At 46.4% G+C, this 26,610-nt stretch overlaps 1 protein-coding gene across 7 annotated transcripts in view; it reads right to left on the bottom strand.

The window, feature by feature from the left end:
• Positions 1-26,610, bottom strand: part of LOC147021965 (cytoplasmic polyadenylation element-binding protein 1-like) — a 98,197-nt gene that overhangs the window by 54,988 nt on the left and 16,599 nt on the right. For 6 of the 7 annotated variants that reach the window (XR_015061023.1, XM_085892457.1, XM_085892453.1 and 3 more), the window contains exons 2-4: positions 26,165-26,426; positions 17,875-18,033; positions 3,741-4,195 (exon numbers count right to left, since the gene is read on the bottom strand). Coding sequence is in view for 6 of the 7 variants with exons in the window: in XM_085892457.1 (XP_085748583.1) it covers positions 3,741-4,195; positions 17,875-18,033; positions 26,165-26,426 (876 nt within the window). In the remaining variant the exon portion in view is untranslated. Of the gene's footprint in view, positions 1-3,740; positions 4,196-17,874; positions 18,034-22,586; positions 22,792-26,164; positions 26,427-26,610 lie in introns of those variants that run through there. The other variant, XM_085892458.1, reaches the window with a different exon arrangement.

Genomic DNA, 26,610 nt, shown 5'->3' with positions numbered 1-26,610 from the left:
TAGATCTTCATGTTGACCATAGGTGTTTACCAACATGTTCCAGCAGTGTAGGTGTTGAGAAGAAAAGTATAGGAAGTGTGGTCGAGTGATCATGCTCAAAGAACTACACTCTTCTTCAAGGAAGAAAAATGCATACAACTCGTGCAGGTTGGAGTAGGACAGAAGGCAGCAGGAGGGGATAGAAAGTGTGTCCACCAAGCGGTCTGAGGTGGGTGAGCTGCCAAACTTGGGACAGCCTCCTTCCAAAGATACACCAAAACCAGATGGCCATGTACTCGACCATCTCGAAGGGAACAAATTTGGAAGCAGCTCCACCAAGCAAGATTGGGGAGCCATTCTCCATGATACTTTGGATAAAGGTTATACCTGAATGCACAAATTACAGCAGTTCAACAGAGAAGCTGAAAAGTGTTAGCCTGCCTGAGAAGCCAGTTTGGTGGTGTGACCTGTACAAGACATGTTGCAAAGCTCAGGAATTCCAGGAAGTGCACCTCTTCCAGGGGGGAGCTGAAGAAGAAGAATGTGGGGTTGGAAAGCAGATCCTTATGGGGGAGAGAGTGAGACAATGCAGTTTTTGTGTTGAAAGACATGTTCTAGGTTCTGACCAACAACCCTCCCTCCCCAAATATGTATAGTTTGATGCTGTAGCATCTTGCCCCTCAGAGGTGTAGTTGAAGTTAAAGACAATCACTGTTCTGCAAAGGGTGGAATACACTGCAAAATTTGAGAGAAAGGAATAGGCCTATCCCAGGAAGTGGAGAGGTCATTGATGTGAACCAGTAAGAACATCCCAAAACACTGCCTTGCAGGCCACCGACCTCAACAGTGAGATCTCAAAAAATGTCAAAAAAAAAAAAGGAGCAACAACTTTTCCGACTCAGAAAAAAAAAAAAATCCGATTATGATTAATGGCGGACCAACAACCATAGTATAATTGCCAGGGCAGAAACCAAACTGATAATCAGACCAAATAGTTAGATAATGCCCGAGATCTATTTATTCCAACTGTAGTTTTCATAATTTTGCTTACGATGAGGAAAAGCTTGACTTTTTGGAAGAATGATTCCAAGTTGGACATTAAACTCCAAATCAGTGGTGATCATGTCCTGCCTTCATTTTGAAAAGTTGTGAATATTTGATTATGATCAAGATGTGAAGATAGAGGGGAAGATAGAGATAAAGCATCATTGTTGAGAGAAAAAAAAAAGAGAAAGAGTACATATACTGTGGAAACCTCTTGCAAGTGTCAAGATTGACTTGGAACTTTGCAACCTCATGGAGAAGTCAAAGTGCGGCAGAGAGTAATCCATCATGGGGAAAGGGAGTGATTGGGGACCTTTGACTCAGCAGTAAAGACAGCATACAGAATCAGCTTCCCCCCCCCAAACATGACTCCATCCTTTAGGAGTGAAGGTACACGTGGAGAATGTGTACTGGAGACAAACACGACAAGCTGGCTCGAAGGATTTGCACATACTGGTTGTGGGCTATGTAGAAGGACTTTAGTTCCCCATCAGTGGGGGATGTAAAATACGTTTTTGCAAATGTTTGGTCACATGCCTCAGTGCAACAGACAATTGGAGCATTGGCATGATGAAATGGTGAAGTTGATAAAGCAGTCTGTTAAGGAACGAATTCTAGAAACTGTTGATTCATTCATTTGGTATGCATATTGTCACTGCTGGTTACATCATCGCTGGGAGGGCAGCTGAAGTAAGAGTGGTGCTGATGCAGTGCCCTCTGTAGGTGAGGGCAGGAATTTGTAATTTGCTCAGGGTGCCTGAACAAATTACAAATTCACCTACTCTTCGTGAAGGACACCGAGATCTTCAATATCCACCAACTAATGCCGGCAGATGGGACACCCAGTTTAACGTCCATTCGAGGGACGGCACACACACTGATGCCTCGCCCCACCAGCGAGCCACCAGGATGACAGTGTATAGCTGGGCCAAGATGACTCAGAGGCAAGTGTGCATACCTACAAGCCATCCTGCCAGCCGAGGAACTGTTGATTTCAGGGGCTGTTGAGATAATGGACCTGTCTGATTTTCATACAAAGGCCAATCTGTATTGCTGAGCTGCTCCAAGTCAGCACTCTGAGGGCTCTCCAAAGACAGATGAGGAGTCACTCACAAGGACATGACCAAAAGAGCCAAAGGGAGTGGATAAGGAACAGGACATGCTGGAGAGGAAGATCGACATGCCAAAAATCACAGATCGAGTACCATTTGGTGAGATGAGACTGGAGAAAAAAAATAAAACGGGGTCAGATTGAACAAGGGCAGCTGCATCACAAAATGCCTTCACTACACTACAATGGACTGCGCGTTGAAGACTGACTCAGCCAAACGGAATGGTAGCAAGTGAAGGCTGAAGTTAAAAAAGAATTGGGGTGGGAGGAAAGCATGTGGGCGCAAGAAATTTAGAACGATTTGGTCCACAAATTTTGTAACCCAAGTTGCAATATACGAACACAATCATTGCAGGCAGGGTGAAAAGTGGATTAGTAAATGCCATTAATAAAACAGCAGTGTTTTTGTACATTTGATGATCCACAATACTTGGGTTTTCATGTTGGCAATGAAGGGCAGAAGCAAAAAGATACAGAGGCAGTAAAGGCGTGGGAGAGTGGGAAGGAGTAAGACAAATGGAAAAGTTTGGCTCGAAGCAAATGAAAGAACATTCACAATTTTTACTCTTACTTTGAAAAACAGATTCACCTTTTCTTCATGGCCGTAACCATACCTTAATCAACAATTGTTTGAGAAAATGTCCTCTTCCCTCCCCCACCTTACAATTACAGACCAAATATAGTCCTAATAAAGACCAATTTTCCATTGTATGGCACAATTATGAGAGTTACATGAAGAACAAAATAATGACGAAGAAGGGCACTGATATTAACAAACAGGACAAGGGGAAGAGAGAAAGGTTTATTTTGTTTTGCTCAAAATAATTACAATTGGTGTTGAGGGAGAGCTTAGAGGGAGGGAGGTGAGCAGAACATAGCGAGAGGTGATGGGAGGGATCCAGACTGCAAGGAAAAAAGAACGATGATCAACTTGCGAAGAGGTCAGCAAATAAGATACAATGATGAACACAAAGAAAACTAGAAGGGAACTCGGTAGAGCGCTTACCTGTCATGCAACACCTGATCCACGAGAATATAAATCGGGCTCAATACATTTTTGAGACATCATGCTATATATCGTTTTTGGCCCTATCTCTCAATGGTGAACAATCACTTAAAAAAAAATAATAATAAAATTCTACAAGCCGGATCCAGATCTTCACCAAAATTTAATCAGTTCGTCCTCGTCACACACTCAACCTGTCCCCCAAATTTCGTCCGAATCCATCCACAACTTTTTGAGATATCCTGCACACAAACAGATGGACAGACAGAGGTAAAAACATTACCTCCTTCCACTTTCAATGGCAGAGGTAATGAACAAGGTTTAAAGGAAACCTTTTTTGTGGAGGAGAGCAAGAGGAAGAGATTGCGATGGAAACATGTCGAGCAGATGGCCTCAACTGGAAAGCCTAAACAAGTTATAAACAGAACCTAAACAAAAATACTTAACCTAAACCTAAACCAAAAAAATAACCTAAACAGAACCTAAACAAAAAAAAATATATGGAATACTTGAGGACTGCATTAAATGTTTCACAAAAAACAAAGGGACTCAAAAAGTAAACTGGTCAGCAGACTTGGAATGAAGAGAACTCAAACTTACCATCAAGTCTCCAAAAGCCTCAGAACCAGAGCTGAAGCCACTTGTGTCAGAGTCAGCTGGGCTAGTGGAGCGAGAATCTGCACGAGTACGACCCTCCATGACAGACATCTTTGCCAACATAGTGCCGAGCTGCTCAATCCCAGCTGAACTTCCACCTTGACCTCCACCCATCATTGTACCCAACTCCATCCTGGCACTTGGACCTAACATGCTGCTGAACTGCTCTGGCCCACCGGACAAATTCGCCGGAGAACCACTTGAGAGAAAGGCCCCAAGTTGGTCAGCTGCTGAAGATGTCACACGAAGGTCAGCCATTCCAGTGTTGACACAATCCCCATAAGCCGATGCAAGATGTTCCATAGAGGCTTGTGATGGCGTGTTGGTACCCGGGAAGAGGGTACGGTTAAATGGAGCTCGGCCATGGATAGCTTCAATGGGATCCAGACCAGATAGGGCTGCAAAACAAATGGCATTACATGACTGTGATACAACATAAACCATCAATCACAATAAATCTCCAATAAAAATAAAAAAATTCTTCCTGTTGAGGGATCATTAACTTTACCAAAGTGCATCAATTCAAGGCAATCACTTCATGCAGGGAATTAAATGGCCGAATGACACTTCACCACTCAAAAAAACAAACTGACACAGGGTTTTGAGAAGTTGGGTAGAGTGGGATATTTCAAAGAAACTCGAAGGAATTATTTTGTTCAAGCTATGTGTGCTTTGTGCTCAAGAAGGAAGGGAATTGCAAAATCAAGAAAATAATAAAATAAGTTTTGTGCTTGAGAAGATGGGAGGAAAATAGAACAGCACTCAGTAGAGCACATACCTCCACGAGACTGAACAGTTTACATTTTGGACCCCACAGATAGGCCGGACCTGGATCCGGACCTGAACCAAAACCTAATTGGCTTGTTCTCGTCACCAAACATATTGTTACGAATCTGCGCCCGCCGGCGTGCGAACAGCCGCTTTAGCCAATGGCGGCAGTCTCGCCCACCGAACGGACAATTCAGTCGCGACTTTCCGGAACAACGCCGGAAACCAGTCACGGGTGTGCCCCAAGCGCACACCACGGCCTAGTCAATATTCTACCCGCGCGCGACAGGGTCAGTCGCCGAATTGTTGATATACCTAATTATTCGGGTGGGCAGCCTACCGAGAGACCTACCTCAGCGAGGCCTGCTTGGACACGAACCGCTTAAGCGGTTCATTCCGTTCTGGGATAAACGAGCGGTGTATTATCGCGAGACTTCGCTGGACCCAATTGTTTTATCAGCAATTAAAAAGCCCGCTACCATTCCAAAGGCAAGATAGCAGTTCAATGGGGAAAGAGGACACAACGAATGGGTTAACATTCAGACAAGCACATTTATTCACACACGTATGCAGTCAGGTATGCAAAACAGCAACATGCACGTATACAAAAAAAAGCAATGGAATTGGTGGGAAGGGACAAGACACGAGCAAGGCAAAGCACTACAACCGCCTATTATTAATGTACAGTCACTTAGCAGTTCTACTTATTGGGACCTGGCGCCACATCTTTCACACAAAGAAAAGCAAAGAAAGACCCCCTCAAAGACAAGGGGGTCAGACTGGACCCGGAGGCCTTGATGTCCAAGGAGCTTGGTTGACCGAAGGAACTCCAAGAGGCCGCCGCAGGTTAGCTTCACCCTTGTGGTGACTTTCTTGGGCGACCTACCCACAACTCCGCAATCCGACACGAGCCCAGATCTCCACCGACTGACTCCGAACCCAAATAGACAACCACCCGCTTCTCTCCACGCAGCTCTCCACGCTGTGTCCAGTACGCCCTTTTATTTCCAAAGCTCCCGCCCCTCCCCTCGCGGCACGCGGGGAAGAAGAATTCGCTGCCCTGGCCCCAAGGGGGCGGGGCGCCAGGCCCATTTTTCGCCCAAAAACAGGCCCCCACTCTACATCACCTTTGACCCCGATTCGATCTGCCCTTCCCCCGTCCCGAAGCGTGGGAAAGCAGGAGGGAAAAATCCCATGCGTGTTATTGGAGCTTCTTCTTGTTCTTCATGGCGTAGATGTTATTCGCTGCGGAGAGGTTTGTGGTGTGGTGGTTTGTCGGTGTGGCGTGGCCGGTGGTTGGCGTGGTGGTTGAGAAGGTGGTTAGGTGATTGGCGGGGTGGAGAAGGTAGTGAGGCGATGTTGGTGGTTGTGGGAAAAGTGGTGCGGATGGCGTGGTTTGTTGTGAAGTGATCGTGGTTATGGAATGCCTGTGCATTCCAGGTGTTTGGTGAGTCGGTCCAAAATAACGATAGCAAAAGAATAATGGCTAACTCAAAGATCACAGCCCTGATAAGAATAATTCCCTTAAAACATCGGTGGGGAAATCTATCTGAACACACACTTAGCGATATAACTGATCTTGGGGAGATCCTTTCTAGTGTCCTGTGAATTTCCACAACCGTAACACTACCCCCTCCCCTTTTTACAGACTCGTCCCGAGTCGTCGAATTTTCATGTGCCATCATGTTTAAGTTTCTCCCCAAGTACGATTTACCTTCGGATCCCTGAGTGCGACATTTAGTGTATTCGTGTCTCAAAAATAAATAACCTAGGGCTGAGTAACTAACTAAACAAACCCACTCATGCAGACGACTTAAATAAAATTGCCAGCACTACGACAAGCATGCAGGGGGCGCAACTCATATACAATTTACCTTAACCTTAACTTATAATTTCACACTAAACCATGGCCCAGGACCGATGGACTCTGTGGGAAAAGAAAAGCACGTAACAATGTCATCCCACAGGCAATTTCGTGAAACAGGGAGCCAGGCTACCCAAATGTAGTCTCTGGCTCATGAAACAGATGCAGGTGACAGGGAATGTGGCCGGCTGCACCAATGCAGTCCTAGGCCTCCCCCTTGAATGAGCGCAGTGAACACAAATGGTGCACGGGTGCACAATTGCAGTCTCCGTGTGCGGCTGCCTGCAAGGCAGTCCCTGCTAAACACTGGATTGTACTGACCCAAGCAAACACAAGCAAATGAGCGGTGCACGGGCTGCCAATGCAGTCCCATGATAACGACAGGGCAGTCCCTGCAGAACGCGTGATGATCCTGGCACACATGGTAATGAATGGGGGAAAATGCAAGAACAAAGGCTAGCAGGCATGGGGCAAAGGCAAAGGCAGGCATACAAGGCATGGCAAGGCAAGGCAAGGCCGTTGTAGCAAAACAGGCCAGTGGTGAAGCTGACCGGCACAGGCATTGTAGCAAAACAGCCGGCAGATGAAGCTGGCCAGCCTCTTGTCTTGTACTGGAGGTTCGTGGAGGGAGTGCGGTGGTGCTGGCCACTCGGAAGGCGGGCTCCGACCTGCACTAATGTCTCCCTCCCAACCTATCGCCTTTGCCTGTCTGTCCATACCCACTCCCTTAATTTGCAAAAAAAATCCCCAATTTAGCCCCAACTTAATTTTTTGTTTTATTTTATTTTTATTTCCCCAATAAATTCGTCTCCCTCACCCCCTTCATAGTCTCTGTCTGGCTAACCTATCCTGTCACCTAGCCTACTCCCAACCCCTACGTTCCCTTCCTGGAGGGGAAGAAGGGAGAGCTCGCATCCTGCGCCGAGGCCTAACTCAAGCCTCAGAATGGCCTCCTCAGATTTCAGCGATCCAACTTCATCACGGTGAGTCCAGCGGCCCACAACGCGCGAAGGGATTGATGGTGCGGAGGGGTACATCTCCTAACTACACTAGCATTTATTAACCTTAAACTACCCCAGGGCTTTCCAAAGCGCCTCTCGCTTAAACTATCAGTTCTAACAACCAGGATTCCCGTCGCCTGTGTTGGTGTCCTCTCAAATTTTGGGCCTCGCCCTCGAGTTTTCCCTCATGCTTTTGCACGGTTTCGTGGCTGGGACACGTGGCTCCCTTGGCAAGAACTACCCTCTGCCGATTCTCCAACGATGGCACCCCTGGGCCCTGCAACTGTCTCCGAGCCTACCAGCTCCCAAAACACTGGGGAGTGCCCTCCCTGGTGACTCCCCTGAAATGCTCACGTGGCAGGCGAGCGCCCCGGGCCCCTTCCCTGGGTGCCCAATGCACTGCCCACGCAGCCAATGGCGCCCCGGGCCCCACATCATGTGGACCCACCGTGCCCACGACACTATCCCGGCCCCCATGGACCCTTGGCCTACCGCGGCCGACTCGCCTGGTGCCTGGGGTATCCACTAAGTGATACTCACCGTTCGCAACAACGCTCCCAGCCCGTCAACAGGGCTCCTGCACCCCTCCAAATGGGTTTCGAGCCTACGTTCCCACCAACAGCAAAACGACCTCCATTTTGTCAATTTGACTAACCCTCTAACTCACTTTACACTGACCCCGGGGTCCCTTGGGTGGGAATCACTCCTCCCCCAATCACTCATCGCACCATGCATACCACATTCGCTCCATACACACAGGCCCGCTGGCCTTCACTCGCTCAACATGTTTCCATTCCATTTCTCAACTCGCATCGCTGAATACTGCCATTCTTCTGACTAAATCCCACAACTATCTCGTGCTCCCTCGGCATCCCTTAAAATATAGCACGTTCCTTTTAATCTACGTAGCTAAGCTACATCCCCTCTACACATCCAAAGTCTGTCACTGTCTCCAAATCATTTTCCATTTCCCTTCCTAAATCTCAACGACAATCCCTCTAACTAATCCATTCCACGGGCTCCATGAGGACTTATCCCTGCCCCATGGAGCCAATCTAACCAACACCAACCCATCCCCCTAAATAGTAGTATCCTGTGCCTGGGCACAGTGGGTCTTCCAGCCCTTGCCCAGGAAATCCTGTTTACTCGAAACGGGGAGGCTTGCTTTTTTTTTTTTCTTCATGCGCACACCAGCGCGGCAACTCGCAACCTGCGCTCTTTTACTCCCGTGACGTCATCGCAGCTGTTCGCGTTTCTCGCACCTCGTCCCTTCTTGAACGGTACCATCCGGCAGGGATTTCCCTCCTGCCGGATTCCGACCATGCAGCCACGACGTCACCCTGCGCATTAAAAACAAGCCTCGCGTTTCGAGGGGTTCCCCACACGAGCACATGTGCGCTGCTCGTCGGAGCTTCACACACGCTCACCTGGAGAACCCATCCGGTCCAAATCCATATCCAGCCTACCTTCTGTCCGTCCGCGGGATCGGCTAACATCCACCGCGTGCGTTTACGGACCGGGTTTCACTCCCGCAGGCGCGCACGTGGCGGCCTCGTGCGTAGCACAGCACGGACCCCGCGCACGCTGCCGTGCAAACCCGGCACGGTCCCCAAAATAGCTACGGCCGCGAATTGGCCTTTGTCCACTGTCAGGCACCGTCTCCGTCGCACTCTCGCGCACAAACTCCCGTGCCACGACGCTCACACACTGCGCCATGACACTCGGAAATGCGGTTGCGTGTTCCCGCATGCCGACCGCCATCTCCCTCGCATACAGCGACCTCACACACTCGATCCCTCTCACACACGGCCGTTCACTTACTCGCGCCGTTTCACTCGCACACGTGGTTCCACTCACACACGACCTTCCATTTGCACAGGGGGTTTCACTCACACACACATTTTCACCACGCCTGTCATTTCCCTCGCACCCGCGGTTTCCCTTACACACGCGGTCTCTTTCATACAACGCTTTTCACCCACGCTATGCGCGCATTGCAGCACGCATTGCGCCACACTCGTGTGAACACACACCAGGACATTCACAACGGGGAAATCGAGTCACCACAAAGGTTCCCGGGGCCTTCATACCCCCCAAGCTCCGTGCGCACCCGTCAACAGCAGTCGCCCCCTCTACCTCTCAAAGCTCGACCGGACCCACCTGGTCGTGATCAGCTTCAAGGGAGCATAGAGTCTCCCTCCATTCCTGAAGGAAGCGATGTGGCTGCTTGCACTGGGTCACGAGACATTCTACCAGCTCGACCCCATTGTCCTCCACTACCTCCATGTGTGTGTGTGTTCGTTTTTCACCCCGTCTTTATTGTGTAGTCTCTCCTCTACTTTTTCTATCTCCCGAGTTTCTATACATTTTATTTCTGCTGTCTCTTCGTGTCTTCCTGGATCTTCGTCTCTGTTATTTCTTTTAATTCCTGCATCGTCTGTTATTTCCCTCATCTCTATTTTTATTTGTGTCTCCTTTATCAGGGTTTGCCCGAATTGTTCTTTCATCTGACGAGTGGTGTCAATCAAGTCCTGCACCACCAACATTACTCCTTGTGGTGCTGTCACACATCCCACCTTATTGTGCCGTTCTACTTCCTGGCTCCTTTTGAGTCGTTCTTCCTCGCTGAGCCGTTCGTTATTTTTCCGGAGCTTTTCCATCTCTGTGGACTCAAATTTTGCTCTCTCCTCGAGTTGGTAAACTTCAACCTCGTTTTCTTTGCGTTTTCTCTCCCACTGTCTCTCACGTTCTTCCTTCTCCAATCTCATAGTTTCCCTCAATTGGTTAATCGTCCTTTCCTGTATCATTCCTTGTTCTTTTTGTTTCTCATTCCACTGTCTCTCTTGTTCCTCATTCTCCACTTGCGTTGTTTCCTTCAATTGGTTAATCTCCCTTTCCTGTTTCATTCCTCCTTCCTTCACTACTCTTTCTTGCATCTCATTCTTTAATCTGGCCTTGGCTTCCAGCTGTTCGATCTGCACAGTGTGGTTCCTTAATGTTTCATTCTCCGTTCTCGTTCTTTCCTCTCTTAACATCCTCAGCTCGTTTTGTAATCCCGTTTCAGCAACTCAAAATTTTTTCCCCATTTTTCCTTTCCCCATTTTTCCTCATCAGCGCTTTCGCATGCTTCCTTCCACAATTAGTCTCTCCCCTGACCGTATTCCTCTGCTATTTCTATCTTCCGTTCTAGGCTCTGTTCCAATTGCCTAATCTTACCTCTTCCTTCAGTTTTTCTAATTCCAAATCGTGTTTCCGTTTTTCCTCTTCCAGCTTTTTTTTTTCCATTCTTTCTCCAGAGATTTCTCTCCTCTTTTTATAGTCTCTCCTCGGCTTTTTCTTTTCCGATTGCCTTCTACCTCTCCCTTCAGTTTTTTTAAATTCCAAATCGTGTTTCCATTTTTTCTCTTCTAGCTTTGTTTGCCTTTGTTCTTCCTCCCTCCTTTCTTCCTGTACATCGGTCAATCGTTGTGACTCCGTTCGCACGTAATCCTCATGAACCCTGTCTACGTGTCGCCGTGCCTCGTCCAATTCAAAGGAAAACGAATGCAATTCCCCGATACAGTTGTCACCATTCCTCCACCGCTGCAAGGACTTCAACACTTGTCTCCGAAGCCAGTCAATGCATGCTCCGCATCCTGCCACGCCTGCCATGGCGCCTGCCCGACCACGTGGTCTGAATCGGTAGCTGGGAGACCACTGTCGTGCCGTTTGTGGTGCTATTAATAGCAGCCCAATCAGTGTTGCGCTGAGATGTGGCAGCGCCGCTATTTTGCAAGTTTGGGTTTGTTTGCCTGCAAAGTTCCTGCTCAGTGTACGAGGGTGAGCGCCCCCACTGACGAAAATTGGTGGTGGGGTTATAATAAAAAGAACCGGGGCAATGGATCCTACATCAATACACATTTCTAAACCACCCTGCAACCCGTTCGCGTTGATATGCCATCTTGCTTATCGGAATAAATTTAAAGCTCGTATTTTGGGGGAACGGAGGGTCGCTTCGCACACCCCTGATCCGATTCCCGTTAATTTGGTTTGGAGGGGAATGAATCTGTTTCCCACTCCTTGACAAGTGTTACGAATCTGCGCCTGCCGGCGTGCGAACAGCCGCTTTAGCCAATGCCGTCTCGCCGACCGAATGGACAATTCAGTCGCGACTTTCCGGAACAACGCCGAAAACCAGTCACGGGTGCGCCCCAAGCGCACATCATGGCCTAGTCAATATTCTACCCGCGTGCGACAGGGTCAATCGCCGAATTGTCGATATACCTAATTATTCGCACGGGCAGCCTACCGAGAAACCGTACCTCAGCAAGGCCTGCTTGGACACGAAACGCTTAAGCAGTTTGTTCCGTTCTCAGATTTGCACTCCGGCCACCGTAAAACCCTTCATTCCGCAAAACGCAAAAACGCAAAAACAAAAAAAAATATCTGAAAACCCACTCCGTGGGAGTACCTCCTGTGCAGCTTCCCTTCGAAGGGCAGCTCACCGGATGACGGGATTGGGGCAAAGCCTTCGGGACCCCCAATCTTTGATGATAGGAGGGAAACCACGGGGTAACATCCTTGGGTCAGATTGCGGGAGAGTGTGTCGGAATGGTGCTGAGGTGTCGTCCACCAGACGGCGGTCTCCTTGGGTTAACCTGAGGCGGTCCCTTCGGGTGGGTGCCTGGAATGTCCTATCCCTAAGAGATGATGATCACCTGTCTCTGTTATCATCTCAGCTCAAGCGTTTGGACATCGGGATTGCAGCTCTCTCTGAGGTTCGGAGACCGGATTGCGGCGAGATAATGGTGGGTGGTTACACCTACTATTGGTCTGGTCGCTCTGATGGTTACCATACCCAAGGAGTTGCTGTAGCTATGTCCAATAAGCTGAGCCCAATGATAATTGAGGTAACACCGGTCAACGAGCGTATGAGATTAAGGATTCGTCACTCCTTAGGTGTCATTTCCCTGGTCTGTTTATGCTCCGACTGAGGCGAGTGATCTCACCGTGAAGGATGCATTCTACGCCACGCTCGAGTCTGTGGTTGATCAGTGCCCCAGACGAGATACACTTCTTGTCTTGGGGGATTTCAATGCATCGACTGGAACTGATAGGGATGGTTATCAGACATGTGTTGGTCCCCATGGGTCAGGAACTATGAAACAGAATAGCACTAAGTTCCATGACTTTGCAAGAAGTCATGGACTTAGGGTGGCTGGTTCATGGTTTCAGCGCCCACAAGCTCATCGCTGGACTTGGTATTCCAACGCTGGCGGTGTGGCAAAGGAGATTGACCATGTCCTCATTGACGGTCGTTGGAGGATGATCCAGAACTGCAGGGTCTACCGGAGTGCTCAGTTCCTCAATACTGACCACATGCTTGTTGTAGCAACTCTAAAGCTGCACCTTAAATCCTGGAGAATGGTACCATCACAGTCTAGGCTGGATGTTGGCAAGCTCAGGGATGAGAGAGTACCTGAGGAGTTTGCGAACAGGCTGAGTGGACACTTGGGGGGGGTCTGGTTGCTTTGGGGGGTCCTCAAGAGTTGTGGAGTGCCTTCAAGAGCACTGTCCTTGATGTTGCCGGTGGATGTCTTGGAGCTCAGCGCAGGGCAAAAAAGAATTTTGTCTCTCAAGGGACACTGGATACCATTGACCAGAGTCGCAGGGCCAGGCTGAATGGCAGAGCTGAGCTGTTCAGGGAGCTGAGGCGTAAAACTGTACGTGCACTGAGGGTGGACAAGGAGGCCTATGTGCGAGGAATCTGTGAGGGGGTAGAGCATCACCTGTGGACAGATGATTCTCGTCCCGCTTACAGGGGAATTCGCGCATTGCGTTCATCCAAGCCCATCCCTCGGAGCACTGCAGTTCGAGCAGAGAGTGGTAGGCTCTTGACAGAGGAGTCTGAAGTGAAGGCCCGCTGGGCCGGTTACTTTGAGCGGTTGTACCAGGCTGATCCCCCAGCTGTCGAGTTGGACGTCAAGGGTGTTACAATCCCTGTTGCTGACCCTCGAATCAACTGTGGTCCACCTTCGCTTGTGGAAACACAGGCTGCGGTGAACCAGTTGAAACGGGGCAAAGCTCCAGGGATCTGTGGCATCCATGCCGAACTTCTCAAGGCTGGTGGAAATGCTGCACTCATGTCGTTGCATGCAGTTTTGTGCTCTGCCTGGAACACAGGCATCATCCCAACTGACTGGAAGAGGGGCCTTGTTGTCCCTCTCTGGAAAGGGAAGGGTGATCGCCAAGACTGTAACAACTACCGAGGGGTGACGCTGCTCTCAGTGCCCGGCAAGGTCTTTGCTCGGATAATTCTTGATAGGGTTCGCCACCATCTGCTTGAGCACCAGCGTCCAGAGCAGTCAGGCTTTACACCAAAGAGGTCAACGATTGACCATATCCTTGCCCTTCGTGTCCTCACCGAACGCAGACGAGAGTTTCGGCAGGGGCTGCTTGCAGCCTATGTTGATCTCTGTAAAGCGTTCGATTCAGTGAATCGGGATGTCCTCTGGAGGATTCTTGGTCTTCGTGGGGTGCCACCAAAACTGATCGATCTGATGTCTGAACTCTACTCTGGTACTGAGAGTGCTGTGAAGTGTGGTGGTGACATCTCTGACTTATTTCCAGTTGTTACTGGAGTTCGTCAGGGATGTGTACTGGCCCCCACACTTTTCAGCACTTGTATGGACTGGATTTTAGGGAGGATGTCGGAGAGATCAAGCTGCGGTGCATCGTTTGGGAATGTCAAGATCTCGGACCTTGATTTTGCAGTCATCTTTGCGGAGACTTTAGACATCCTTCTGGGGGCCCTCGAGGTGCTGAAAGAGGAGTCGGAGCCGCTGGGATTACTGGTTTCTTGGGTCAAAACTAAGATCTAGGCTTTCGGTGACATCTTGGATGCTGCTGTCCTGTCTGTGTCTGTTTGTGGTGAGGATGTTGAGGTCATGGAGAGATTCACTTACCTTGGCAGTGATATTCATGTCTCTGCTGGCTGTGAGTCAGAGGTCAATAGACGTCTGGGTTGGGCCTGGGGAGTCATGGATTCACTGGATCATTGGGTGTGGCACTGCCGGTACCTGTGCGGGAGGACGAAAGTCCGAGTCTTCAGGTCTTTGGTACTTCCAGTCTTGCTCTATGGATGCGAGACTTGGACTCTGACCAAGGATCTGAGACGGAGACTTAATTCCTTTGGTACCAGGTCTCTTCGGAGAATCCTTGGCTATCGCTGGTCGGATTTTGTGTCCAACGAGCGGTTGCTGAGAGAGACTCGGATGAGATTTGTTACCTGCATAGTCCGTGAGCATCAGTTGCGGCTGTATGGAGATGTGGCTCGTTTTCCTGACGCTGATCCTGCTCACCAGATTCTCTCAGCGAGGGAGTCTCATGAGTGGAGGAGGCCAGTGGGCTGACCACATGCCTCGTGGTTGCAGCAGGTTGACCATCATCTCAAGGAGATGGGGATGGGCCTGGCATCTGCCTGGGGGATGGCCAGACGGAGGCCCCTGGAGTACCGGCGGAAAGTGGACGCAGCGACGCGCTGTTCTGGCACATGCTCCCATACCTGTTCCTGACCTATTATCGCGAGACCTTGCTAGACCAATTATTTTATCGGCTATTAAAAAGCCCACTACCATTCTGAAGGCAAGATAGCAGTTCAATGGGGAAAGAGGACACAACAAACGGGTTAACATTCAGACAAAGCACATTTATTCACACATGTATGCAGTCAGGTATGCAAAATACCAACATGCACGTATACAGAAAAGCAATGGAATTGGCGGGAAGGGACAAGACCCGAGCAAGGCAAAGCACTACAACCGTCTATCATTAATGTACAGTCACTTAGCAGTTCTACTTATCGGGACACGGCGCCACATCATTCACACAAAGAAAAGCAAAGAAAGACCCGCCTCAAAGACAAGGGGGTCAGACTGGACCCGGAGGCCTTTATGTTCAAGGAGCTTGGTTGACCGAAGGAACTCCAAGAGGTCGCCGCAGGTTACCTTCACCCTCCTGGTGACTTTCTTGGGCGACCCTCGATGGTCCTTCTCCAGTGACCCACCGACTGCGGGGACTCTGGACTCCAGGCTCCAGCGCGGCTACCCACAACTCCACACTCCGACACGAGCCCAGATCTCCACCGACTGACTGACTCCGAACCCAACTCGACAACCACCCGCTTCTCTTTGCTTCTCGACTCTGTTCTCTCCACGCTGCATCCAGCGCGCCCTTTTATTTCCAACGATCCCGCCCCTCCCCTTGCGGCTTGCGGGGGAAGAAGAATTTGCTGCCCTGGCCCCAAGGGGGCGGGGCGCCGGGTCCAATTTTCACCCCAAAACAGGCCCCCACTCTACATCACCTTTGACCCCGGTTCGATCTGCCCTTCTCCCATCACGAAGCGCAGGAAAGCAGGAGGGAAAATCCCATGCGTGTTATTGGAGCTTCTTCTTGTTCTCCATGGCGTAGATGTTATTCCCTGCGGAGAGGTTTGTGGTGTGGTGGTTTGCATGGGGTGGCATAGAAGGTGGTTGGCGTGGTGGTTAGGTGATTGGCAGGGTGGAGAAGGTGGTGAGGCGATGTTGGCCGTTGTGGGTAAAGTGGTGCGGATGGCGTGGTTTGTTGTGAAGCGGTCGTGGTTATGGAATGCCTGTGCATTCCAGGTGGTTGGTGAGTCGCTCCAAAACAACGATAGCAAAAGAATAATGGCTAAATCAAAGATCACAGCCCTGATAACACAAATGAATCCCTTTAAACATCAGTGGGGAAATCTATCTGAACACACACTAAGCGATATAACTGATCTTGGGGATATCCTTTATGGTGTCCTATGAATTTCCACAACCTTAACAATATTTTGTCAACTCATCCACAACGTATTGTAATACATCATTTTGGCCCCAGCTCTCAATAGTGAAGAATCCAATTTTGCTGGTGGAGGTAACGAGAGCAAAGAGCAACAGTGCAATTGCTGGGTTTAACAACTGTCCATTCTTCTTCAAAACAAAAAGTTGATAAATATTACAATAAACCACCCTTGTTACAGTGTGGAAACAATGGCCCCAAATTCCCTCCAAGTCCCAAAACAGTCATTGTGTATGAACTGTGTAGTTTTGTTGGAACATTCACGAAAATACATACTGTATTTGACTACATTTGGATAGCCTCGACCGTTACTTCAATTCAATTTGGTGCCAGAACAATGGACAGTTACTTTGTTACACGAATAGTTCCCGCCAAGCCAAAAGGCATATAAAGGCAATGAACTAATGCAGACAGTCTTACCCATACAAACTTGCAAAATTGTTATGCAGTCTACTGTTACCAATGCTCAACAATGATTTCACCATCTGTCAAGGTGAATGTACAAAATACACATTTAAGGAATGGAATAAAAGGATCGTGCACACTAAACAGGTTTATAGGTCAACATGACCACACAAGCAGCACTAGAGTTTGGCAGAGGGTCAAGAGGCTCTCTCAGGATCAATGTAAAGAGATTGGGAAAAGTGACTCTTACCCAGTTTTAGACATATTGCTTCTGCAGATGAAGATGTAGCATGATGGCGTGGACAAAGGTAATTTTCACCGAATAGTACAAAACTGCTATTTATTCCATCGGGGATCCTTGGGCACTCACCAAGCTCAAGTACTTAAGATTTGATTTAACCACAAATTTGTCAGAATTGGGCAGGAGTAGCTGAGGAATATGCAAAATATTTCAAACCTATTCACACCACTGACTGAGAAAGGACAATATATTTAGGGTGTGTTAAAATGTAATGGCTCCTATTCTTTTACTCCAAAACAGGTAAAGATATTTGACCGAAACGGACAAATAACAAAATCGATCTTCATTCTACCGTGGTGCAAATTTATTTCTTTGCAGAATCACCACTGCGGTCCACACATTTCTGCCAACGTTTAAGTAGTTTTGTGAAGTCATGATCGAACGTTTATGAGGTTGTCCAGCCGATTTAACCAGCACTTCGCAGTGCCTTTGACATAGTCGGCAGAAGAAAAATGTTCTCCACAAAGGTGCTCATCAAGTTTGGAGAAGAGATAAAAATCCGATGGAGCAAAGTTGAAGCTGGTCATCCTTTGTGGCAGTACTACATAAACCGTAATGGTGCATCCAACGCTCATCTCCAGTCAGTCATCTCCAGCTTCACAGCACCGACGCAGTCATGCTACCTTCTGCCATCTTGACTGACGTAGCACCGAGACATCCAATGTCAGAATTGCAAAGCTTCACACCCTGTGGTGGGAATAACTAATGTGTGGACTGCGCTTTGTTTCATTCGCATATCTCTGCCTGTTTTGGCGTAAAAGAATAGGAGGCATTACTTTTCAACAAGACCTCATACATGTTACAAAACTGAAGCAACACACAAGCTAACGAATGGGTTATTTAAAAATATATGTACAAATCGAAAAAGTCAGAGTAATAAAGTAGACCGTTTACCGTCACATGATGCCAAATCAAGTTCGTGGTTAGGCCCTCCACGCCAGGAAGGTGAAAAAGCTTCCAATGGTGAATAAGCCTCGACTGGCTCTGCCAAGCTTGCGAAGGAAGTTTGAGGTCCGGGTGGTGGAAACACCTTCTCCAAGGAATCTTGCCAATCTGATATGGGTAAGAACAAACAATTTGCAAAGTTAAGATGATTAAAAAGAAAGACTATTGCCTGCAAAAACAGCATGGCAAAGAAGCAAATAAACAAAATTCAAGCAAACTAAGAAAAAAAAATAACTACTGAATCAAAACAAACATTTGATCGATTGATCTCCCTCGCCTTTCAATGACACTGGACCAAGTAATACAATCTACCAATCTAACACCCACAACCACTGATGGTTTAAATCGACTGTCGACATACATATTCAATGTTGCATACACAAAAACCCCTTTCGAGCCAGGCATTGCAATGACCTCATTCTCTTGTTTTGTACTTCCCCCCCCCCAATCTCATCTCATTTTCCATAATACTCAACCTTTACTTTACCAATACATTACCCTCCACGAACATACATTGTAGTCAAGGTCAGAAACAAACTTATAAAGCAAAACGAGGTTTTTATTCAAGCTAAAGGGTGATAAACGAAAAGGGTTCAGGTTTTTTTTATATGTCACGATTGAAACTCGAGGAAGAGCATGGCGAGACAGGTCAAGGCAACAGACTGATAGTGAGGCAGTGGAGAAACAGTTTGAAACATTAAGCAAGGCAATGAATGAGAAGGAAGAGGGGAAAGGGAAGAGGAGAGGGAATCGCAATTTGCAAAAGGGTCGCGTTTGGGTGGGATACAAGATGGTAGTGCTCCGCATGCTTGAAGCTCTCGGAGAGGGGCTTGAACCTGAGGAAGGTCATTACACACAAAATAAAATAAAATTTGTGTGCAGCAAACCTGGATTTTGGATATTTAAACAAAGGGGTTACTGGGAAAATGTGCATGGCCTGAAGGAACTGGGAAAGGTCAGAGAACTCAGGCAGCAGAGGAAGCTAGACCACATTACATAAGTTAAACTGTTTTTGTTTTTTGTTTTTAGGCCACAGACCTGTCTGCAATATGAGAACAATAGGCCTTGTGCTTCAGCCTCGTTGTGGAAAATGCCAATAATGGTGAGAACTTTAGATTCCAGTTTTGCTGAAGAAAGATGCAATTCTGGGGCATCAGATAATGGGGGGTGGTAAGGGGATCAGTACCCTATTAAGCAATTGACAAAGACCTTGACCAGTTCAGATTTTAAGGAATGAGTTGGAACGATGAAGGGTGCTCAGTCGTAACCTCAGAATCAAAAGGTCCTTACAAAGATCGATTTGTCAGATGCAGTGCCTTCAGAAAGTACTCACACCCCTCGACTTCGGTCACATTTTGTTGTGTTCCAGCCCAAATTTAAAATTGATTCAACTGATATTTTTTGTCACCGATCTACACAAAACACCCCACAATGACAAAGTGAAAACATGTTTTTAGAAATTTTTACAAACTAATTAAAAATTAAAAGCTGAAATGTCTTCCATCAATGAGTATTCAACCTCTTTGCTATGACACTCCAAATTGAGCCCAGGTGCATCCCATTTCCTTTGGTCATCGTAGCGATGTCTACAAATTAATTGGCGTTCACCTGTGGCCAATTCAATTGATTGGACATGTTTTAGAAAAACATTTCTATACAAGGTCCCACAGTTGGCAGTGCATGTCAGAGCAGAAACTCTACCATGAAATCCATGGAACTGTGCGTAGAACTTCGAGAAAGAATTGAGGAGGCATAAATCTGGGGAAGGGCACAAAATTTGTGGAGTGTTGAAAGTTCCCAAGAACACCGAGCTCAATGATTAGGAAATGGAAAGAATATTGGAACTACCTGTGCACAGACTTCCTTGAGCTGGCCGTTCGACCAAACTGAGCAAGAAAGACCTTGGTCAGGAAATTGACCAAGAACCTAAAGACCACTCTGAAAGAACTAGAGTTCCTTGGGTGAGATGGGAGAACATTCCGGAAGAAGTCTTTGCAGCACTTCACAAATATAGGCTTTATAGGAGAGTGGCAAGATGGAAGCCACTCCTGGAGAGAAAATAAAAATAAAAATAAAAAGGTACATGACAGCACGTCTGGAGTTTGCAAAAAGGCGCGTGAAAGACAGAGCACGAGGAAAAAGATTCTGTGGTCTGATGAGACAAAAATCGAACTCTTTGGCCTGAATGCAAAGCACTCGGTCTGGTGGAGGGAGATCACAGCTCATTCCCATCCAACACCATCCCTACCGTGAAGCATGGTGGTGGCAGCCCCATGCTATGGGGCTGCTTTTCAGCGACAGGGACTGGGAGACTTGTAAAGAAAGATGGAACAATGAATGGAGCTAAATACAGCAAACTCCTTGAGGAGAATATACTTCATAGTGCAAAAGACCTTCGACTGTGGCGACGATTTACGTTCCAACAGGACAATGACCCCAAGCATACAGCCAAAGCAACACTGGAATGGCTTCCTAATAATAAGGTGAAAGTCAATGAGGGGCTCAAAGCCCAGACTTGAATCCCATTGAGAATATGTGGAGAGATTTGAAGATTGCTGTTCACCGACACTCCCCATCCAACTTGACAGAGCTTGAGCGAATGTGCAAGGAAGAATGGGAGAAAATCCCCAAATCCAGATGTGCAAACATGACAGACATACCCGAGAAGACTCGAAGCTGTAATTGCTGCCAAAACAAAGTATCGACTTGGGGGGGGGGGGGGTGTTGAACAGTTATTGACGCAAGACATTTCAGCTTTTCATATTTAATAAACTTGTAAAAAATTCTAAAAGTGTTTTCACCTCATCCTTATGGGGTATTTTGTGTGGCTCGGTGACAAAAAGAAAAGAAAAGAATTTTTGGTTTTTAATTTAATCCATATTAAATTCAGGCTGTAACGAAACAAAATGTGAAAAAGTCGAGGGGTCTGAATACTTTCTGAAGGCACGATGGAACCTTTTGATTCTAAGATGATGCAGTGTGTGGCTGGCTTTGGAGGCCATCTTTGCGATGTGATCGGCCTATGAAACATCATGGCAAATGGTGCAGCCTAGAAGTTCAAGAGACTGAATATTTTCCAGCGGCTGACTGTGGAAAAAGATAGGCAGGTCATTTTGAAGATTCTCCCAGAAAGACGAGATGAGACCGATATGTTCCAAAACAGAGAGATTTGCTCCATTCATCAGAGTAGGTAATGAGTGCCAGCTCAGCAGAGTTCAACAGCTACTGTCCACTTGCAAGTGATGAGCACTGTACGACTGCAGTCATGCACAATAGGAAGAGGAGTTATAAAGAACCAGGAAAGTCATTTGTGCAGATGAGGAAAAAGAATGGAGTGAAAACACTCCCTTGGAGCACTCCAGCCTCCATTGGCAGATGGGAGAAAGTTTATTTGATATAAACAGCTTAACTATACGAGTATAGGAAGTCAGGAAGCAGAGTATAAAAGCAGCCTTTTACGCCACAAGCAGCAAGCTTGGCAATTCTAGCATGATGCCAGACTGTGTCCAATGTCCGAATATATATCCAGAGTAACAGTCCCGCCCTTCCTGAAATTTAGAGACTCCGACCATTGGTCGGACTGCAGCAGCAGCACCACGACGAGTGGAGTAACTGGGTTGGAATACAAACTGATGATCAGAGACCAGGCCAAATGAAGAGAGGAAAGGCTGCTTCAGCAGCAACGAAGGATTCCATCAATTTGCTTACATTTTGAAGCAGCATTACTGGTCTTGGAGTTGAGAGAATACATTTTTTGCACCCTTTGTATGTGTGGGAGTGAGGTTTGTCGACTTTGAGATGAATTGTTAGCGGCCAAATGAGAAGGCCAGATCTGATTTTGAGAATGTACAGATCAAAAACAAAATACAAAACAACAACAATAATTAAAAATAAGTAAAAGATAAAGGAAAAATAAAATGGAAAAGCTCTGCTATGGAGCAAAAATTTTGCAGCAAAACTTGAGCTTTATGTGGTTATAATGTTGCACTTCAACGAGTTCATATTTCGGTGAAAATAAAGAATGAAAAAAAAAAAGATCAGTGCATCGATCTGTACACTCCATTAACAAACATGATGTCTGTGCAAGCTAAATTAAATTATGCTAAAACAACATGGCTGTCTGAAATAAAAAGTGGCAAGAACACCAATCGACAAATAACATGATACATTTATATTGACAAAAAAAAACCCAAAAAACAAAACAAAAACATGACTTGTAACACTTGAAAACCAATGAGCAAAACACACGTTATGGCACAGACCAAATTAGACAATCCAGCAGCAATCTCTGATGAGTCACTTCCAGTTGGAAGGGATTGTGGGCAGACTTGAACACACACAATTCCACAAGATGTCCGAAACATATTCATTCTGACTTGATAACCAGAGATAAGGCATGCAAATGATGTTGGGGTGCTGTAGTGTAGAAGTCACACGTCATGGTTTGCACAGCCATGGAAGACCAAATATATGTTTTACACAAAAGTAACATTGGATTTCCCAATGTTACTTACGCTGTCCATACAATTTCAAAAATAAATAAATAAATTGTCCAAGCCACTGCATTTTATGAGGGAACAAATCAATACAGATGAATGTTTGGATTAGATTCGGAAAGACGGTCAACAAATTGAAACGGAACTGGAGTACGGTATAAATACCTGTCAAGGAGCCAAACAACTCCATGATACGGGAGATAGACCAGTCATTTGCAATCAAATCAAGCGACCACCATGCTTTGGTGCTCAGCACATCTCACAAGACTCAAGAGCACTTTCTCCCTTTGGGGTGTGGAGGGGAAGGGGAGCACAACTTTGCCACTTCAAGTTCGCGATGGATACAGCCATTTGAGTGTGGTGAAATCAACACTTCAGCAACATAAGCGAGGTGAACGTTGCTAGGGTTTTCTACATAATTCAACGAAGTTTAGGTGGACTACACATACCAAAAATTATGACGTGTCACAGATAGCAGTAGCGTGCACCCAGTTTGTGAAGTGTTGTTTTCACCACACTGAAATGGTGCGGCCGTCATAGTTACGCACAGCAAGCAAAATCCCTCCACAACTTGTCACCAGACTCTAACATGTCAATCATTGATGTCAAAGATAGAACTTGATCGTCAGTGGAAAGGAAAAGATGGCACCGATGGTTGAGCTACCGTGCATGCCCGAATGTTGATAGTACTGTGGTAGCGAGATGTTGAGCAGTGGTCTTCTGGACCTCACACAACTGAGATGAAGCCGGTTCTGAACAGTCAAGATTTGATGGAACATTGATCTTTGCAGGTCATGGACAAACATTTTGGAAGTGATGTAATTAGCATGGGAATGTCAGGGATCATAACTCTGGAACCTATAACTGTCACATGACATGGTGCACACACTTCCACTGTTCTGCTTACCCTTCTTCTCTCTACCCATGCTTTGCACACATACAAGGAAAGCCAATGCAGGAGGGTGGCATCAGGCCCATTAGGCCTGCACACTTCTGCCAAAATCTATGTAGCCCTCTATCCCCAGTGCTTCTCAGTACCTATCGAATTACAGTTTAAAGCCATCTACCATTTCTGCTGCCACTACCCTTCCAAAGACACCATTTAATAAATTTGTAAACTGGTATCCATAGTTTCGTTCAGTTTAAAAGTTGTTGCTTTTTATTTTTTTTGTGTAATACATCCATATTTGCCAAGAAGGTAGTTAGCTTGTGGAGGAAACTGTTGGGAAGGGTAGAAACGAGTGGACGGAGAAGGAGAAGGAGAAGGAGGAGGAGAAGGAGAAAAAAGGAGTGCGCTCAGAACAAATCAAATTTACCTGCTCAAACTCCTGGGCCGAGCAAGTTACCCAGAGAAAAAAGTGGCTCTCATCATAAAGCTGGCATCATGCTAGACTGTTGGTTACACTGTGGTCCGATGAATCAGTGCAGCAGCAGATAAAGCCGAGGAAATGGAATGAGGTTGTTGCTGAAAATGTCACAAGAATCAACAAATAATGGGATTTACAAGTCTACCGTTTAATGCCAAGAGAAAGGGCAAAAATAAATAAATAAATAAATAAATAAATACAAACGAGGAAATACCATAAACGGAGTGGGTCTGTCAAATGATTTAATGATTTCAAGTCATAAATATTGAGTTGAAGAAAAATGAGACGAGTATTAACTATAAAAATTAGAGTTCAAGTCAATGCTTGAGAACAAACGGTTCTGACATTTTGCTTGCAGGATGGGATGAAGTGGAATTGGCAAATTTAACACAAAAAATACATTTACATACAATTTCCAAAATTGTGACGTACGGTGTGAACGGCAGCACAACTTCACGATGACCCATTTTTCATCCCCAACCAAACCGCTCCCCCATGCCCTGAAGAGCCAGTGGAAACAAGCCCACCCGACTGTCATGATTCATTACCGAATGGTTGCCCCTCCCTCGTACATGGCACTTGTAAATGTGCACACAAGGAACCAGCTGGATGAGCAGAACCATCTTTACCTGCACTAACATTATACAATCTAACCCTTATACATGCATATTACAGCCAATCTCAGGTTAAGTTTGGGTGCCAACACAAACACAACATGTAATGTTACCATGGGTAAAAACAAAACATTGGTTTCATACAGTTGCACGGACTCAGGCAGTATACCAAGGTGTGGCTCATTACTCAGAAAATAATTATTGGTCTGGGTTAAAATTATTAATCTGGTCTGCAGGTTGCATCATGAACTAAAAACGGTACTCAGTGGAGCACATACCCCCACCAGGATGAACAGCTGACATTTGGCACCCCACCGATAGGCCAGATTTTTATCTGGACCTCAACAAAAATCTAATTGCCTTGTTCTCGTCACATACCCAACTCATCCACCAAGTTTTGTCATAATCCATTTACAACTTTTTTTGCGTTTCATGTCAAGACAATAAAGGGGGGCTCATATAATTTTGGCCCCATCTTTCAATGGTTAAGAATCACTTGAAAAATAAAATAAGAAAATAAATAAATAGATAGATAGTATCCGGATTCAGATCTTCACCAAAATTGAATCAATTCATCATCACAGACCTAACCTGTCCACCAAGTTTTGTCCGAATCTGTCCATCACCTTTTGAGATATTCCGCTCACAGGCAAACAACCAAGACAGACAGACAGAGAGACAGAGAGACAGAGACAGGCGTGAAAACTACACTTTCAGTGGCAGAGGTACTGAGGCCCAAATGTTCCCCTGTACATTAGCACAATAATCTGGAACTTGGACAGGGTGCCAGCAAAAATCGCCTACCCTATTCACACCATGGGATATTTAATGACAACCAGCAATCTATGCCAGTAGATTTAACATCCCATCCAAGTGACGGCTCATTCAGAGACAACATCTTGCCTGTGAAGCATCAGAGTGACAGTTTATAGTCTGGTCAGGAATTGAACACAGACAAGACAGGTCAGAAATAAGGAAGGTATCTTTCTGCTGTATCCAACACAACCCATGGTTTGTTCAGAGTGCATATCAATGTCTGAGAAAAATCACAATTTAAAACAAGGACAACACATTTATCTTACACACAGAAACGGTTGAGGGAACGAGAAGACAAGGGAAAAATAATGTGACAAAAAGACACTTGCAGAAGGTGGAAAGAAGACGGTGAGCAGGGAAGGGTCAAAAAATTCTACCATTTTGCATACAAAATAAAAAGATGGCCTCCCGATACAATGGGCAGCAAAAATTATTGGACTCCAACTGAGAAAAAGGGGGGGGGGGTGGGGAGATCATGAAATAAATGGAGCAATAAACAATTTGTATAATCAAGAAACCATAACAAACACCAAGGGTGAAAGGTGAAATAGAACTCATCCTAATCCTGGAAAGAAATCTTCCATATTTATGTCATTAAATTATATCCACGCCCCTGCACCCCCCCCCCCCCCCCCAAATATATACATGCAAGGGACTGAAAAAAAAACAACCTTGGACACACAACCACCCAAAACCATTCACTCCTTCCTACTTGTGGGTTGCTCCAGCATCAAGTTGAAGCAAAACCTCAGCTACATTATTTCAAGGACCTCCTCTTGAATGGGACCAGCACAGAATTAAGTAGAAGAATCAGGAGATGAACACACATTCACTTTTTCTTTCAACTATCAACATATTTTAATATAAAGCAACCAGTAAGGTGCTCCCCGCTCCCCAACCGCCCACCACCCTTCTTTACTTCCTTATCCAGATCAGTTCTTCATACCAATCTCTTGGTTGTTGACGTTGGTGCACAGTCCAGGTGCCTTTACCGTGCCAAGCCCACAAAGCTCCGAAAGACCCAGGCCCCCAAGACCATCAAGGCCTCCTGGAGTAGCACCTCCCCTCTCCCCAGGTCGTTCTCCACTTGTCCCACTAAGGAGACCACCCAATTGTTGGAACATGGCTGTTGTCGCAGCAGCTTCCGAGTTATCACCAGGCGTCACCTGCCACAGGTTGTGCTGACTTGAGCCAAAGCTGCATGCATTCTGGAAATAAAAGAAGGTAAAAGGTGGTTACAGACAGACAGCAACACATTAATATTTTTTTTTTCCAAATCAGTCATTTAAGCAGAAAAAGATTTTGAATTTTTTTTATTTTTATTTTTAAAGGAGAAAATGAACATATGCAAACATTTGATGAGTTGAAAGTGGGAATGTTTTGAAACATAGG

Source organism: Eptatretus burgeri, chromosome 8 (assembly GCF_056783735.1).
Source record: "Eptatretus burgeri isolate ZD-2024b chromosome 8, Ebu_testis_v1, whole genome shotgun sequence".
NCBI lineage: Eukaryota > Metazoa > Chordata > Myxini > Myxiniformes > Myxinidae > Eptatretus > Eptatretus burgeri.
The sequence above is the reverse complement of the archived record's forward strand: the minus strand, read 5'-3'. Positions and strand labels throughout refer to the sequence as shown.